Source organism: Anabrus simplex, chromosome 14, assembly GCF_040414725.1.
Source record: "Anabrus simplex isolate iqAnaSimp1 chromosome 14, ASM4041472v1, whole genome shotgun sequence".
Classification (NCBI taxonomy): Eukaryota; Metazoa; Arthropoda; class Insecta; order Orthoptera; family Tettigoniidae; genus Anabrus; species Anabrus simplex.
Genome location: NC_090278.1, coordinates 92309647 through 92328889, shown reverse-complemented (window position 1 = coordinate 92328889; position 19243 = coordinate 92309647). Strand labels below are relative to the sequence as shown.

At 39.1% G+C, this 19243-nt stretch overlaps 1 protein-coding gene across 2 annotated transcripts in view; it reads right to left on the bottom strand.

Moving 5' to 3' along the window:
- IntS4 (integrator complex subunit 4) overlaps positions 1-19243 on the bottom strand; it is a 130320-nt gene that overhangs the window by 26142 nt on the left and 84935 nt on the right. For both annotated transcript variants that reach the window (XM_067157786.2, XM_067157785.2), the window contains exons 12-14: positions 13811-13944; positions 5864-6195; positions 1804-1968 (exon numbers count right to left, since the gene is read on the bottom strand). In XM_067157786.2, coding sequence (XP_067013887.2) covers positions 1804-1968; positions 5864-6195; positions 13811-13944 — 631 coding nt within the window. The remainder of the gene's footprint in view (positions 1-1803; positions 1969-5863; positions 6196-13810; positions 13945-19243) is intronic.

The window sequence follows — 19243 nt, the reverse complement described above, 5'->3', positions numbered from 1 at the left end:
AGAAATGGACTTAGGGAATTAATTTCTAACCCCACAGTTCTGGGATCATGTTACTAAGGAAACCAATGCCTATGCCTCTACATTTCTTGCTAATTTATCTGCTTCCCTTGAAACCAGTAATACTTACGAACTAAAACATTGATTTCCTGTTACTATAGACGAGCTAAAAGCTCACTTTGCTTTGTGTATTCTTATGTAGCCTATGTGATTAATCAAATTTATGTTAAAGTGACGAAAAAATAAATGGTATGTCAGGGAATATTTCCTTTCACAAGTAATGGCAGGCCAAAGGGTTAAATCATTCAATGTGTGGAATTTCTTTCACTGGCTAAAGAGCACTGCAAAGACCGGTCAATCAAACAGCAAATACACTTTCAAGCACCACGTTCATTCTCTTTGTGTGTTGACCCTTGATCTTAGTCGGTTATTCTTGACATTGATGTTGAGTAGTAGTTCTGTTTAAAAGTACGGTAGCGATTTATTTTACTGTCTGTTAGCCATGGGTAGAAGCGAAGTGACGATCAAACAGCATGCCTAAAGTCACAAATCGGGACATTTTTATGTAAGGATACAGATGGCCTATATTGATGTGCCGACTCTGCAATGCAGGCCTTCCTTTGCCTTGGCAGCACTTCTGTGCATTTGGACCTCTACGAACAGTGTTGATGTAGAGTTTTTTTTTTGCAAGTACAACATAATTGTAACTGAAAGGCGGTCTCAAATGAAGGAGGACACCTTTTAAATAATTGGCATGTTGTACTTGAATAAACATTGAAATTCCTCTTCCTTGTAGGTGTGCTGTACTGTGATAAATAAATACGTTCAGAATAGTATTTTTCACTTTGAAATTGTGTTTGTAAATTTGAAAATAAGCATATTCCTGTGTGTTTGTTAATACTTCTTGCAGTCTTATGTTGATGTTTGTCTTATTTTCCATAGTGAATTCAAAACTGCATGACGAGCAATGTGTGATTAAACAGTATGATTTTACTCCCAACTGTTGTGTGTGCAATTTAGCAAATTATGCCTATTTTTAACCATTTTGCTACAAAATGCTAAATTTGAGAAGTTTAGATGCTACAAAACGCTAAATTTGAAAATCAAAATGCTAAATCTCTGATTTTTAAATGCTATAAACCACGAACTCTAAATATTATGTTACACATGCGACTGTCAACAGTGCCATGCAGTTAGTCAATTAACCACTCCGGTGTAACAGTTCTGTGCATTGGTCGTTGCTACAGACTACACAGTACGTGCCGCCATCCCTGGGATTTGAAAATAACTCTTAGAGAAGGCACTGGAAGCAGGTCAGTGGTCCGTAATCCACTGCCTGCTCCATACGAAGCAGCCATTGGATGCATATCAAGAAGGCAGTGCTGTGATCATATCTGCCATACCCACAGCATTGCCCCTTCAAGTTCTAGCTATGCAATACGCTGAACATTGTAGTTCTTAATGAGATTGTGATTGGCTCGCATGGAGTGTGATTAAAATGGAAACGGAAAGTGAATCGGCACTTACAACTCCGTAAATACGTTCTCAATGTACAGGTATCTTGTTCTCATACAATATCGTGTAAATTTCAAGAGTTTTGTGATTACCAGGGTGATGACCAGCTCGTGTGACCCCTGCAGTCGATAGATTATGAGTCGGGGAAATTCCCTTAGCCGGGTCAGCTGGACCAAGGTTTTTAAAAAGGTATTGCTCACCCTTTGTCCTGACTTGTGAGAGCCAGCGCCAGCCCCAGGTTGGCACAAATTGTAACCTCAGGCTCACTGTATTCAGATCTATGTCAATTACCTTTGGGTATCCTCCACCTGCTCCAGGAAGTGTTCGCACAGGGCGAGAGCTGACGAGTTGCTGCCTCGCACGATGTAGACCAGCTGAAGAGCAAGAGCCTTGAGCTTGAACTGTCTGACAGCAGCCAGCTCCTCCTCCTGCAGGCCGATAAACAGGTACTGGAGCCTGAAACATACAGCAACATGTCACCCTTACAAGTGTCAACTATATCTAATGGACCAACAGTATTAACCCATTGCATACTCATTTCAATGTACTGAGCATGCGCATGTATACCATTTTTTCATGCATAAGGTACAGTTTTACACTACTGAGATTCATATATGTAATCTGCAACATACTGAATTTTAATCATGCCCTTGTTTGATGTGATGAAGTGCAGCACCTAGAATAACAATTTGTAAGTTCTAATGGTGTGAAACACCCTAAAACACACCCAGAAATGCAAAGCCACCATTAAACTTTTTTTGCCAATATTGCTTGCAAAAAGTGAACTCATACAGGGTGAGTTGGGATTTTTTTTCTGTGAATAACTGATCGGCAAAACTGCTTCTTTCAGTTGTGAATGAAGTGTTGAGAAATGTGTAGAGGAAAGGGATCTGGAGGGAGGGTCATGTTTACGATGTGTTTTATTCCAGAATTTCATATAAAATCATATTTGGATGGTTTATCACCTGTTTTTCTCCATTCCCAACCACATTCATTTGTCTTTTTGTAGGCAGGATGGACTTCATTATCATCATCACTTTCAAACGCATCATCAGTGTCACGTGAAACTTTTTGTTATGCTACTATAATTTTCAGAGCCTGCCTGGCTGAGGCGGTAAAGGCGTGCTCGGTTCGCCCGAAGGACGTGAGTTCGAATCCCCGCCAGGAAGTCGTAAAATTAAGAAACGAGATTTCCACTTCCGGAGGTTCGCTCAGCCTGCACCAAAAATGAGTACCAGGTTAATTCCTGGGGGCAAAGGCGGCCGGGCGTAGAGATAACCACTCTACCCCATCAAGTGCCGAGGTTAACAATGGTGGAAGCCTTTACCTCACTCATCCAACGGCCTTCATGGCCTGTAAGGAGGTGACTTTGCTTTGCTTTTACTAAAATTTTCACTGCTAGTAAATAAAATTGTTTAATTTTCTAAAACTACAACACTGCCCAATTCACTCCGACTATCCCATACTATTACAAGTGATGAAATTCATTTTTCGTCCGTATTGAAAGTGTCATAAAACGTATATAGGAAAATATTTAATATTTATTTCCACTTATTCAAAACAATACAAGATGTTGGCATTTAAGTTAAAACATTTTTTTAAACGTGAGACATATTTCGCCTCTTACTGTGAGGCATCTTCAGTCACTATCAAAACCTTTTTATTTTTGTCAGACAACAGGTTGAAATTATCCTAAAATGTGTTTGATAATGATTGTGGGTGAGATAAAAATTTTAGTTATTGTAAAATGGTTCATGAATAACTAAAAATGTAATATAATGACGAAATCATGTGTAATTCACTTGATGAATAGGACGTCATTTGGTGGTACAGTAGCAAGAAAATGGCTTGAAGCCTTAGTCAATACCAGATATCCAAAACATAGCGGAAAGCATATAAGAACATTACAGTGAAAATATACAATACATTCAAATGATATTTTAAAAACTAGTAGATTCCTAGGTAGTACACATGAAGATGGAGGTGTTATATAATTATGAGTGACAGTTGATGGCTTAAAGCCGTAGTCAATGTTTGAAGTATAAGTAAGATAACATGCTAATATATAATAAATAAATATGAAATAAATTACATTGTGGAATATAAAATGTAAAGGAAAATATTATTTAACGTTAGCGTATGCTTGCCCGTGAGGTTTAATGGTCAACAGTTCATAGGTTGCATATAGATTTGATCGGCGAGATTGTGTTGACACGAAGTTTGTAGTTAGCTTAAATTTATTTTAAGACATCAAAGTAAGTTTGTAGAGATGATGATGGGCTGTTATTCTTTACGTCAGTATAATTCTGACGCGAAGGTTGAATGGCTGTTGTTTTCTTCATCTGATGACAATATATATTTTCAAAAACATTGATAGTGGCAATTTATATTATTGAAGATATTGTGGAAGTTTGATGGGGCTGTTGAATTATTGTTGTGATTGGTTGCTTCTGAAATGAAGAAAACACTGTAGTTAATTTTGATGAGAATGAAAAGAAAAAACTTGGGAATGTTTTGTCAAAGTGTTGTTGGTGCTTACCTATGGCGTTGTTGGCCTGTTTGACATGTTATGTGAAGCGTTATCAGGATACTAGTGATCACTAACGTTTTTACTCCTTGTGTTGTTTGTACGCCGTCTGGGCAGAGGGGGATGGGTTGAAGGAGGCGGGGTTGTAGGCTTTTGATTGGCGAACGGGAGAAAGTTGTGTGTAGTGGGGGAAGCGGGGGGCGTGGAGCATTTAATGGCTTAAAAGTGGCACGTGGAGAGGAATCACGTAAGCTGGGAGGGAAAGGGGGTGTGATGTGTTTGTTGACATGGAAGGAGCATTTATTGATACCGTTTTGAAAATATTAAAAAATGTTTGTCCTGAAAGTTTACTTTATTGAATAATGTTACTATTTGATCATATAAAGGGCTTCTATTGTCTATTGGATCATTTAAATTCTTATTAGTATTGAATTTTTGATCCAAAAATATGTATAAATTTTTGAATTTGGTCATGAGTCTACCTTTTTTTAGTCTTTTTAAAATTTGAAGGTCCTGTTCTATTGTGGTAAAGTTGTGATTGCTCATTGCTGAGTGTTTATTGTGTATCTGAGCATTGAAATGCTCAGTGTACCTAGTTATGAAGCTTCTACCTGTTTGTCCGATGTATGAGTTGAGGCACTGGGAGGACCGCAAAGCCCGAACAATCCCTTCCCTGAACGATGGACTGACTAAAGTGATCCTATGTGGTCGAAGAAGAACAGAAGAGGTGACAACACTCCACCCTGTGCCATGCCCATCTTAGTGGTTTGCCATGAAGATGTATCATTTCCCTTGACCACTAAGATAGGACTGTACACAGGTTAAAGTGCTGTAAGAAAATTTCAGCGTCTTGAGTTTAGCGAGTAATATGTCTCTGTCTACACAGTTGAAGGCTTTGCTTAAGTCCAAGAGAACAAGTATGGTCATTTGTCCCTTATCCATTGTTAGTTGCACGTCATTTGTCTCTTTAACTGATGCCATGGTAGTACTGTAGTTTTGTCCGAACCCCGATTGATATTTATCAAGTAAGTTGTAATGTATTATCGGCACACTTTATCTTGGTGCATATACACCCTAGTGCTGAATCGGTCGACCTCGGCAATCTTCGAGATTCGTACTGGCAACGTTTGAAACACAAACTATGAATCGCTTAAGCATCCTTGTGCGACATCTGGCGTACACTTTACGTACTAGTACTGTTGTTGTTTACACAGCAAAGCCAAACTATAGAATCCACGCTAGGAACAAGATTTATATCGAGAAATGTTATATAATGTGTATGTGACACAGTTGTTGGCTTGAGATAATAACGGTTTAGAAACTTCATAACGATCGATCATATTCTCGATTCAATTCAGATTTCATTTTCATTCAGTTGGCAGCATTACCGGGACCGAGACAGCTCCCTCCTTACTCCTCGCCCCTGTACACAAATGCACCAAGATAAAGTGTGAAGATAATATAAGATATTCAGTCATTTACTTATGTACTATTTTCTCCAATATTTTTCCTAATATACAAAGGATACTAACAGGATGGTAATCTTCGGGACTGTTGGGGTTGTTTTTAGGCAAGGGTCGGATGATTGCACATTTACAATTTGAAGAAGAAAAGACCCAAGTCATGAGTGAGATATTAATGATATGCGTGACTGTTGGAAGTATGATTATTGACTATACTATTGACTGTACTATTAAATTATAAGTAATTTTTCATAACTATTTGGTTGCCTATTTTATACAATGGTGCCTATTTAGGTTAATTTTAGTACCTATATTATCAGTTATTCCATGTCCACTTTGGGTCTCATTAGGTAACACTTACTTCAGACAGTTCTGCAGTAGTTGGGCGATGGAGTTGCGAATGACATTGCCCTGCTGGGTGGCGAGTGCCGCAGGATTAGCCCACATCCTGTTAGAGACTACCTTGCCGAGGAGCAGCTGGGAGCCAATGTAGAGGGCTGCGAAACGAGCCGTGCCGGACACGGAGCCGTCTATGTCGGCCAGGCGGGTCAGGTCTCGCTGGGCGGCCTCCAGCAACTCTTCTCGCAGTCGCCCGCTCTGCGTCGTCTCCAAACGGGTCAGCATAGCCTCCAGGAACTGACAAGTGCCAGTCTCCACAGCTTCCAGCTCGGTGGAGCGAGTTGTACTGCCGAGCTGCAACACGGTGAACACATTTCCTTTTTTTTAAGGTTTAGTTACACTAGCAATGCCTGTGGCTCTGCCACCATTGAACTCAAACTAAATTAGAAATCTGGTCTGAATGCTGCTGATAACAATAGTGAACAGTCCAACGATAAAATATCTTATCTACACGAATAATCCCTGTATATCTGTTTTCAAAATTTAACAGCAAAATGTTGGGGTGTGGGTATTACTTGTTGTGGCGTACCAACAACAACCAAACACTAAGAGAATGAAACAAATGACGGCACAACACTGCCTTGTTCATAAGGGAATCAGTCCCAATAAAATTATGACCAAATTAAAGCAGAAGAGATTTCTAGTAGACACGCTAAACTTCAGTCTAATTAATTTTTTTTTTTTTTATACACCAAAAACTCATATCTTGAAGTTTAATGTATTGTGAAAGTAGAAAACAGTTCCAAGTGAGTCACAGCCAAAATATAACATCTCCGACCCAACATTTTGTGTTGTAAATTTAAGAAGGCCTCTTTGTTAGAGATTAACTTGAAGACCCATAGTAGAATTAAAAGTTTATGCAAGTTTTGACTTACCGAAAGTGATGACAATGAGGTAAAAGGACTGTCCTTCACATGACTTACGGTTGTAAATTAACATAATGCCTTGGCATCAGGTTTGCACAGAAAATAATTTAGAATTGTCACACCACACTATAAAATATGAATACTATTAACAGCCACCAAGAAAATTGAAAAAATAAATTAATAAAGTGGCCTAAGCACTACATTAATATACTAGGGTTGTTTTAAAACCATACTTGGGCGAAATACAGGCCATTTCAGATGGAGAAGTAACACCAAGCATCTTGTCTGACTCGTTGGCTGAATGGTCAGCATATTGGCCTTCGCTTCAGAGGGTCCCGGGTTCGATTCCCGGCCGGGTCGGGGATTTTAACCTTAATTGGTTAATTCCAGTGGCCTGGGGCTGGGTGTTTGTTCTGTCCCCAACATCCCTGCAACTCACACACCACACATAACACTATCCTCCACCACAATAACACGCAGTTACCTACACATGGCAGATGCCGCCCACCCTCATCGGAGGGTCTGCCTTACAAGGGCTGCACCCGGCTAGAAATAGCCACACGAAATTATTACCAAGCATCTTGCTAGTTAGAAGCTCATAGCGCAACTAACGAAGTTCAAACAGCGGCGATAGAGAACGGCAGACAAACAAATGGAAGAATGGCACACGGATTCAACCAACTGCAATGTTTATATTTAATAATGTAACATTAAAATATACAATCACAAAGCAATGGTCCACAGTTAGATACCAATTTTAATCCAATCATTAATTAGGTGTTCAGACAACAATAATCTGCCAAAATTAAGCGGGATTTGAAGTGAAGCTTAACAAACATGTCCAAATCTATATATATATATATATAAAATAAGAGTTTTGTGTGTACATTGCTCAGAATTTAAAACGAATGGCATTTCTGTATCGGTCATGTTCACAGTAACCTTTTACTTTTCCGTAATGTAGGTATGTACGCGCATCACGAGAAAACGGTTGAAGAGAATTTACTTAAAATCTGTATGTGAAGTCAGGGAATGAATAAATCATTTTATTCACGCTGAGTGAAATGGTAGTTTAGGGGAAGGCCTATCGATAAATACTACATAAGTCAGGTTATATAGAATTAAATTTCTGATCATTTATGTCTTATACATTTTTACCGTACCGGCTATGATAAGAGAGATATTCATGAATTTGTATTTTTGTTCCTAAGTCCACATCAACGCCGAGCCACGAGAAAAATGGTAAACAGAATTTAATAAAAATCGGTATATAGAGTCGGAGAATAAGAAATTACAGTCTAAGCTATAAACAATTTTATTCAGCCTGGATGAAATCACAGTTTAGGGGAAAGCGCATAAAATTTAATTTTTAAATACCTATGTTCAGGTTACTGTAGTCACGTCCTAGTTCATGAACCATGGGCAACGGCTGAGTGGCCTAGTAAGTGGTCCTGAGAGTCGGGATACCAGTTGCTATGGAATGGGAGTGGGCATCTCGGACATATTCTGAGTCGTGGCCCTCCTTGTGCTCAGGCGGCTAGGACTATACAATTCACCAGTGGTCCATAACCCGTTAGAGGAGAGATCCTCACTTGGACTATGTGCAAGTAGGGCAGCATCCTGCTTCATGAATTAACCGAGCTCAGAACACTTTAAGCAAGCCTCGGACCTATGGGAGTAATGGAGTCCCACTCCCATTTGACAGGCGAGGGACTCCTTGGAAACAACTTGGCGAACGAAATGGAATTCGATGGGGAGCTATCAATATTAATGGGGCTTATTGAAGAAAGAAGGTAGAACTGGCTGAGTCAGCAAAGAGGATGCATCTGGATGTGCTAGGAGTAAGTGATATTCGGGTAAGGGGAGATAACGAAGAAGAGATAGGTGATTATAAAGTGTACTTGACGGGTGTTAGAAAGGGAAGGGCTCTTTATCAGGAATACCACTGCACGCAACATAGTTTCTGTTAGGCACGTAAATGAGCGAATGATGTGGGTAGATTTGTCAGTGGGAGGAATTAGGACAAGAATTGTGTCTGTGTATTCACCATGTGAGGGTGCAGATGAGGATGAAGTTGACAAGTTTTATGAAGCATTGAGTGACATCGTGGTCAGGGTCAACAGCAAGGATAGAATAGTGCTAATGGGCGATTTCAATGCGAGAGTTGGGAATAGAACTGAAGGATACGAAAGGGTGATTGGTAAATGTGGGGAAGATATGGAAGCTAATGGGAATGGGAAGCATTTGCTGGGGCCTATTCCACAAAAGTATGGTCTTGTACATTACAAGTTACTAGTGTGGGTTCTTGTAATGTATGGAGTTGTACATTTCTGTTCCACAAAAGATTGATAGTCTCTTGTATATTACCAGTGAATTGTTACAAGTTTTACAAGTGACGACATATCAATAAACATACTACGTCATAGCATGAATCAGCTGTTTATCTTCGTATTCCATTCGTTAATTAGGTTATGCTTGCCTCATTTATCGTAATATCGTATTTTACTGTAACTTATGCAGCAAAGATTGAAATAACTAATATTCCTGTGAATTTTTTAATGCTACGATGTTATTTTTCAGTTTATTTCTTTGACGATAGGAAATTACTCCGTTATTATCACCCATTCTGTTCTTCCGCGATCCTCGCGTATGTTCTACGAGAGTCTAACATACCTACCTTGGTCTGTCATTAGGAATCAGATGCCGCTAATAACGATATTCGGCCGCCAAACTTAATTGTTACGTAATTGCAAACTCTGCATGAATTGTTAAAATGACGTCAAGAGAAACAAAGTTATTCATTTTGAAGGAAATAGAAGGTAGGAAAGATATTCGTTTCGGTGGTTTCAGCGAGAGTCTGAAAAAACAAGACAAAATAAATGGTTGGATGGAAATATTTGACTTGGGAAAAGCTCATGGAGCTTTTGAGGGGAAAAGTTGGACGTATGTAAGAGATATTCTGCTCATTAATGATTCCAGGAATGTCCTTCTTGGAATATGTTTTTTTCAGTATTTTCAGGCCAACAAACAATTTGAGGAAATTTTATATCATTTATTGCAGCTACCACAGACCGAAGATTTTGCCATTCCAAGCATATCTGCAGTACCATGGTACTGACCACCATTTCCTAGCCAATGTAATGTTGTTAGTAAATGTTGTTTAGCAAGAGAGATTTATTTCTGTTCGTAGGATATTTTAAGCTATGGCCAATATCTATCAAAAGTTATTCCACTTGTATTGTGCTTAACCTAAAACGTTCATTGTATTCAAATACAGTGTTAAACTGGAAGTTTATTCTTTCCCTGTACAGACGATAGTTTTTCATTTTCATCACCATCACTATCACTACTGCTAGACCACATATTTATCAAAATGTATCCAAAATAAGCGTATTTAAATAGCACTAGTACATTTATATATTATTGTCCTTTCACTGGTAGAGAATTCTTCTCAATTCGCTAGTAAGTTACAAGTACTAGTACTTTTGTGGAACACGCCTATAAAAATTCACTAGTAATTTGTAAGTATGGAGTAGTAAAGTACAACTGTAGAAAATTCTTTTGTGGAACAGAAACTTTGGTATTTGAACAAGTTACTAGAGAATTTACTTGTAATGTACAAGACCATACTTTTGTGGAACAGGCCCCTGGACTTCTGTGCTAGTATGGGTTTAGCTGTTACGAATACATTCTTCAAGCATAAGGCTATTCACCGCTACACATGGGAGGCTAGGGACACCAGATCCATAATAGACTATATCTTAACGGACTTTGAATTCAGGAAATCTGTTAGGCATGTACGAGTTTTTCGGGGATTTTTCGATGATACAGACCACTATCTGATCTGTAGTGAACTAAGTATCTCTAGGCCTAGGGTAGAGAAAGTGAAATCTGTCTGCAAACGAATAAGAGTAGAAAATCTCCAGGACGAGGAAATTAGACAGAAGTACATGGATATGATTAGTGAGAAGTTTCGAACAGTAGACAGTAAGCAGGTTCAGGATATAGAAAGTGAATGGGTGGCATACAGGGATGCTGTAGTAGAAACAGCAAGGGAATGCCTAGGAACAACTGTGTGTAAAGATGGGAAAAGGCGAACATCTTGGTGGAATGATGAAGTGAGAGCAGCCTGTAAACGTAAAAAGAAGGCTTATCAGAAATGGCTCCAAACAAGGGCCGAGGCAGGCAGGGATTTGTACGTAGATGAAAGAAACAGAGCGAAACAAATAGTTGTTGAATCCAAAAAGAAGTCATGGGAAGATTTTGGTAATAACCTGGAAAAGCTAGGTCAAGCAGCAGGGAAACCTTTCTGGACAGTAATAAAGAATCTTAGGAAGGGAGGGAAAAAGGAAATGAACAGTGTTTTGAGTAATTCAGGTGAACTCATAATAGATCCCAGGGAATCACTGGAGAGGTGGAGAGAATATTTTGAACATCTTCTCAATGTAAAAGGAAATCATCCTGGTGGTGTTGCAAACAGCCAAGCTCATGGGGAGGAGGAAAATGATGTTGGTGAAATTATGCTTGAGGAAGTGGAAAGGATAGTAAATAAACTCCATTGTCATAAGGCAGCAGGAATAGATGAAATTAGACCTGAAATGGTGAATTATAGTGGGAAGGCAGGGATGAAATGGCTTCATAGAGTAGTAAAATTAGCGTGGAGTGTTGGTAAGGTACCTTCAGATCGGACAAAAGCAGTAATTGCACGTATCTATAAGCAAGGGAACAGGAAGGATTGCAATAACTATCGAGGTATCTCATTGATTAGTATACCAGGCAAAGTATTCACTGGCATCTTGGAAGGGAGGGTGCGACCAGTCGTTGAGAGGAAGTTGGATGAAAACCAGTGTGGTTTCAGACCACAGAGAGGCTGTCAGGATCAGATTTTCAGTATGCGCCAGGTAATTGAAAAATGCTACGAGAGGAATAGGAAGTTGTGTTTATGTTTCGTAGATCTAGAGAAAGCATATGACAGGGTACCGAGGGAAAAGATGTTCGCCATACTGGGGGACTATGGAATTAAAGTTAGATTATTAAAATCAATCAAAGGCATTTATGTTGACAATTGGGCTTCAGTGAGAATTGATGGTAGAATGAGTTCTTGGTTCAGGGTACTTACAGGAGTTAGACAAGGCTGTAATCTTTCACCTTTGCTGTTCGTAGTTTACATGGATCATCTGCTGAAAGGTATAAAATGGCAGGGAGGGATTCAGTTAGGTGGAAATGTAGTAAGCAGTTTGGCCTATGCTGACGACTTGGTCTTAATGGCAGACTGTGCCGAAAGACTGCAATCTAATATCTTGGCACTTGAAAATAGGTGCAATGAGTATGGTATGAAAATTAGTCTCTCGAAGACTAAATTGATGTCAGTAGGTAAGAAATTCAACAGAACTGAATGTCAGATTGGCGATACAAAGCTAGAACAGGTAGATAATTTCAAGTATTTAGGTTGTGTGTTCTCCCAGGATGGTAATACAGTAAGTGAGATTGAATCAAGGTGTAGTAAAGCTAATGCAGTGAGCTCGCAGTTGCGATCAGCAATATTCTGTAAGAAGGAAGTCAGCTCCCAGACGAAACTATCTTTACATCGATCTGTTTTCAGACCAACTTTGCTTTACGGGAGAGAAAGCTGGGTGGACTCAGGATATCTTATTCATAAGTTAGAAGTAACAGACATGAAAGTAGCAAGAATGATTGTTGGTACAAACAGGTGGGAACAATGGCAGGAGGGTACTCGGAATGAGGAGATAAAGGCTCATTTAGGAATGAACTCGATGGATGAAGCTGTACGCATAAACCAGCTTCGGTGGTGGGGTCATGTGAGGCGAATGGAGGAGGATAGGTTACCTAGGAGAATAATGGACTCTGTTATGGAGGGTAAGAGAAGTAGAGGGAGACCAAGAAGACGATGGTTAGACTCGGTTTCTAACGATTTAAAGATAAGAGGTATAGAACTAAATGAAGCCACAACACTAGTTGCAAATCGAGGATTGTGGCGACGTTTAGTAAATTCTCAGAGGCTTGCAGACTGAACGCTGAAAGGCATAACAGTCTATAATGATAATGTATGTATGTATGTTATTGGTCCTATCGAAAAGTACTAAATAACAGAAGTTGTAGAGAATACCATTTTTGGCCGTTTATGTTTTATTCAGTTTTACCGTACAGACTATGATAAGAGTGGTATTTCAGAGTCAGAGGAAAACTAAATGTGAAGCCCACAATATTGAAAGTTCATAAAACTGATCAACAGTAACATTACATTGACCACTGCTTGTTGTGATATACTTTGTGTCTTATGCTGATGGGATTATTACTGCGTACCGAGTATAACAGCCTGCCTGAACATTGGGGGGAAATAGTTGGGGAGTTAGATAACTTTCTTCTTTAGCAAATGTAGAATTCTGAAGCGAAGCACGGGTACATCAGCTAGTGTAATAATAATAATAATGATGCCCTTTTAATTAAACGGCACATTGCGTCAAGGTAACGCATACCCCTAGACAACCATGGAACTGATATTTAAAAAGAAAATATTGAGTACAGTTATGTTTTAGACAAATTCAGAGAGACTAGCTTAAGTTAGGCAGAGAAATATTTCAAAGCCTGAATCACGAAAGTACAGAAAATGTCTAAATATGAGGGAGTGAAAATACAAGGAGGTCAGAAACAACATGAATCAGGTATACGAGTGTTGGAGGGTTGGTCATACTGATAAATAAGTTGAAAAAAACAATCCGATACCTCACACCGTTCTCATTTTATCAGCCGATCAGGTCACTTCGCAGGCAAATTCAAATGGCCTTCGCGAAGCGGTGTTGCTAAATCTGAAGATCGGCTTAAGAGCACCAATTGCCTGGGGAGGGATCTGAACACAGACCTCCAGCTGACAAGATCTAGCTACAGTGACACCAGCTGAAACCCACAATTCGTTTAGCAGATATAGCAACACTGCCTCGCAAAGCCCATTTGAATTTGCCCGCAAAGCGATCCGAATGGCTAACTTCAGCAGCTAGGGAACCAAAATATTGAATGTTTCTCACCTTGAGAGCAGGAACAAGGTTGGGCATGGTGTCCCGTAAGTAGCAGTAATGCTTCAGTGTGTGCTCTTCGAACAGTTGGAGCATGGTAGGGCAGTGCTGGGCAGCGTTGAACACAAGAATTAAAATACAGATATCTGATATTGAGTCAAGGAGTTATCTACAGTACAACCACTGTGATCACCACAAAACATTGCACACATTACAGTGAACAGAGCAAATAAGTATCGGTGCCAACCAGTAAATACTGTATGTACATTATTATTATTTATTGATTCATAATGCCCAACTAAATTACTGCAATTTGTTTTACGTCGCACCAATACAGATAGTTCTTACAGTGACGATGGGATAGGAAAGGCTTAGGAGTGGGAAGGAAGCAACTGTGGCCTTAATTAAAGTACAGCCCCAGCATTTGCCTGGTGTGAAAATGGAAAACAGCAGAAAGCCATCCTCAGGACTGCCGACAGTGGGGTTCGAACCCACTATCTCCCGGATGAAAGCTCACAACCGTGAGCACCAAACCGCACGGCAAACTCGTCCGGTGTCCAACTAAGGAGCGTGTTTGAACCTATTAGCACTTTTTTTGTGTTTCTCCTTCTCTTCCCAACATCCTTTAATCCTCTCGCTGTGTTCCTTTTTACGTTCAGTCCATCCTGTATTTAGTCGGGTGGGTTTTACAGAAAATTTGTGTTTGTGAATTAAGATTCTGAATTTTATTCTATCTTGAATGGTTTCTTCATTAAGGTCTTCACTGATTTCTTTTAGCCAATTATTGTGATTTTTCACTGATAAGACTAAATTCAAAATGTTCTTTGTGAACCTGTCATTATCCAGTGACCATAAAAATGGAATCATCGTATCCTGATGTTATCTGTGGTTTTCTTCCATCACTTGATAGATTTCATGTCATTTCTTTTTCATCCAAATTACATTTTTGCACTTTAGTTCTAAGTTCTTCCTGAGGATTCTTCTTCCTTGTTTTTTGATCATCTTTATTAAAGGTCTGCCACCAATTATAATCATTTTAGATGCATCAAGTGCTTCTGTTTTAACTACAGTGTTATAATGTTGTAATTTTGCCTTTTTTGATACAGTTCTTTTATTCTATCTGTTCCAAGTAATTTAGTATGCTCTTTGACTTTTTCAATTCTTTCTTTGTTAGCTTGCTGATTTAATCCTGCTGCTTCAATAATTTCACTTAGATACTTAAACTTGTCTACTCTAGCAATATTTCCATATTTGGCGATTAATGGTTGATTGCTGAAACCTGATCTAGTCCCTTCCGTACACTTTTGTCTTTTCATAAGAAATTTGGAGTCCTGGTTTGGCTACTATTTCATGGATTATTATTATTATTATTATTATTATTATTATTATTATTATTATTATTATTATTATTATTATTATTACACTCGACGCTAGATGCAGTGTGGGAGGTGGTGAATACAGCAGAAAGGGCACAAATGGGCAACCATCATTCCCGTAAATTGACACTTCTTGTGACCCTGGATGTGAAGAATGCCTTCAATTCGGCAAGATGGAGCGACATGTTGGTAGCTCTTGAAGAAACTTTCAAGCTACCACAATATCTTATGCGCAAAATGAGAGATTACTTCAAAGATCGCACTCTGTTGTATGATACGGAAGATGGGGGAAAGACAAAGCGTCTGACGGCTGGTGCAGCGCAGGGATCGATCCTTGGTCCAGATCTTTGGAACATAATGTATGATGGCTTGTTACGTTTGGAGATGCCAGAGGACACGAAGCTTGTGGGCTACGCTGATGATGTGGCTGCCTTGATAGTAGCTCGTAATGTTGAAATGGCTCAAATTAAACTGAACCAGGTGATGCGGCGCATAAAAGAATGGATGATGAGCCACAGTTTAACATTAGCCGAACACAAAACGGAGATAGTTCTTCTGACGAGGAAAAGGATCGAAACTCTTGTACCAATGACTGTTGGAGAGTTAGTGATAGAAACATCTGCGAGCACAAAATATCTAGGAGTGACACTTGACTCCAAGCTCACATTCTGGACTCATATTCAGAGAGTGACAGACAAGGCAGTAAAATACATGACTGCACTTAGCAGACTACTGGGAAATATTAAAGGTCCGAAATCCAGTAAACGACGTCTTCTCATGTCGACGGTTCAGTCAGTGCTTCTATATGGTTCTGAAATCAGGGCTGAATCCTTGAGATTTGCTTGGTATCGGAGAAGGATAGCTGCTGTACAACGGAGAGCGGCTTTACGTATTGCATGTGCATACCGCACTGTTTCCGAACCGGCAATCCTCACGGTGGCAGCAATAGCCCCAATAGACCTACTTGCATTGGAGCGGCATGAAATTTGGCGTACCAAAGGAGAGCTGGGAAAGAAATGTGCAAAGAAGCGCGCCTTCAGTCAACTGATGAGGCGATGGTAACTCAGATGGGAAAGTGACCCTCAAGGCAAATGGACCAAGCGACTGATACCACGCTTGGATATCTGGGTTGAAAGGGTCCATGGTGAAGTAAATTACTACCTCACGCAGCTTCTAACAGGACATGGATATTTCCGGAAATTCCTGCATAAAGTGGGCAGAGCGAGTGACGCAGCATGCACATACTGCGATGATATTGACGACGTATATCACACCTTTTTTGTATGCGGCCATTGGACAATTCAGAGAAGATGTGTGGAAACTGAACTAGAAGAATTGACAACAGATAATGTTATTTCGGTGATGCTGCGAAACCAGGAATCCTGGGATCGTGTGGCAGTACATGTGGAGGACATCCTTCGTCAGAAGAAGAAGGATTTGGAAGCATACGAACGTTCGTAAAGAAGAAATGAAGAAAGAAGACGTCTGAAAGACAAAGCACGATATCACCCTGAAGTAATGCGAGAGCGGTTCCGGGATGATGACTCACATCGTGGGAAAAGGGTGTGTGGTTTTTAGTGGGTAAGAGTCCCACACACTTGTGGAGTGCGGACCCTTCACAAGTGTCTTTTTTGAACATTTTCCACAATCCCTCGTAAAAAAAAAAAAATTATTATTATTATTATTATTATTATTATTATTATTATTATTATTATTATTATTATTATTATTATTATTATTGCTGTTAATGCTTGTTGTTTAAAGGGGCCTAACATCTAAGGTCATCGGCCCATTATTATTATTATTATTATTATTATTATTATTATTATTATTATTATTATTATTATTATTATTATTATTATTATTGTCTCCTCATGGAAAGTTAGCCACCATCTGCACCGAAGTCCTCATCTCCCTTCAATCTTGCCTTCTATGATCAGTCCTATTTGTCAATTCAGAGGATGTGGCTGAAATAGGCCATCGTATTTACTCACGTAATTCTCACTATCGCATAATTCATACACCTCTTTTTTTTTTTTTTTTTAGTTCAAAGGAAAAGAAATTTGGAAGGAGAGCATCTCCTAGACTTCTGCATAAGATACTGCCTGTTAATGAAAAAACAGTTGGTTCAGCAAGAGAGTCAGTCACTAGATTACCTGATACAGCTGGGATGGACAGAACAAGATGGTCATCACTATGTCATTAGGGAGTCATTACAGATAAAGAAAGCAGTAGACTTGTGATTGATATCAAGATGATTCCAAGGGGGAACCTCAATAGCAACCACTGGTTATAAATAGCAGATCTGAAAGACATTAATGTACCAAAGATAACAACTAGGAAATTACCTAAGATAGGTGCTGGAACTACAACAGATTGGAAAGAGGACCAACTATCAGGACTGTATAAGAGGACAACTGCCTACAGAAGAAGTGGAGAGTGGTGAGATAGAATGGACAAGATTTAAAAACACCTTGATAAAAGAAGCAATAGAGTTTTGCATAAGACAAGATTGAGAGTAAGAGAAAAAGAAAAAGAAAAAAAAAAAAAAAAAAAAAAAGAAACCCTTGGTGGAATGAAAGAGTAAGATTCATAACAAAGAAATGAACATAGCACAAACAAAATAAGATCAAGAGAAATCCAAACCAAAACAGATAAGGGATGAAGGGAAGATCAGAGACCTCAAACAAGTTCACCAGGACAAGAAACTTAGAGTTAAAAGAGTAGTAGAAGAGGAGAAAATAAAGTGCTGGGAGAACTTAACTCAAAAACTGGAGGAAAACTGCAGAGGCAATATGAAACCATAATGAGTGAAAGAGAAAGTGTGAGCTCTTAAGCTGTTCCCTGATGGCTAGTATAGGGACTGTGATGAATTGTCTGCTTACCATGTGAGGATTGGTTTCTGTAGTTGTAATATGTTTACGTTCGGTAGTGTTGTTCTCTGAAGGCAAGAACTTGTGCATTATTGTGAAGTGAAAGTGAAGAGCATGTGATTTGGTGATGGTATTCATTTAGTTAGTGTAAACATAGTGCTGAGCTTATAAAACTTACAAACATACTGAGGAGGAAAAAATGCCTACTTGCTTCACTCTAGGCTGTAAGTCTGGCTATAAAACTTTGAAAGGTAAACACTTCTTCAAAACACCAAAAAATGAAGAAGAATTTACAAAATGAGAAAATTAGAAAGAAAAGAAAAAATTAGATTATATTCTGATAGATCAAAATGTATGGAAAAATGTCAATGATGTTAAGGTCATTCCAAGTGAAGACCTTGGTGGAGACCATAGACTGTTGGTTGCAGTTATTGCAGAGGATAGACCTCCCAAAGTCTGTAACAAAAGAGTCCCAAAAATAAAAACTTGGCGACTAACCGAGCCAAGTGTAAAGGAAGAATTCAGGGAAGGTGTCCGCAGGTTGTTGCCAAGAGAAGGATTGAAACTGGTAGATGAAGAATGGGATACTCTAAAGAAGGTTGTGGTTGGTACAGCAGAAAAAGTATGTGGACGACACAGTCAAATAAGCAAAACTTAAAGAAACTGCCTGGTGGAATGATGATATTAAAAAGGCTATCAATGACAGAAACCGTGCAAGAAGATCCTTATATCAAGCAAGAACGCAGGGAGACAACATGAAATAGAGGAGAAGCTGTCACTTTACAGAAAGAAAAAATTACATGTCAAACAGTTGGTTGTAGCTGAAAAGCAGAAATGAAGGAAGATCTGGCTACCAAAATAACGCAGGATGGAAATAAAAAACTGTTATACAGTATTGTTACGAATAGTACAACTCAAAATGAATCTATCCAATCTGTACAACTTCCTAATGGTGAGGTGACTAGGGATAAGAACAAAATATTACAGGAGTTCCAAAGGCATTTTGAAACTTTGCTGAACTGTTATGAAAATGTCACTCCATTAGACGACAAACCTTATGATTTTGGCAGCACAAATACCACTAGTCTGACATGGTTGGAAGTAGAGACAGCAATATCTAAGCTGAAAAACAACACATCAACTGGATCAGATGAATTAAGTGTTGAGATGATCAAAGCACTAGGAGAGGTAGGACA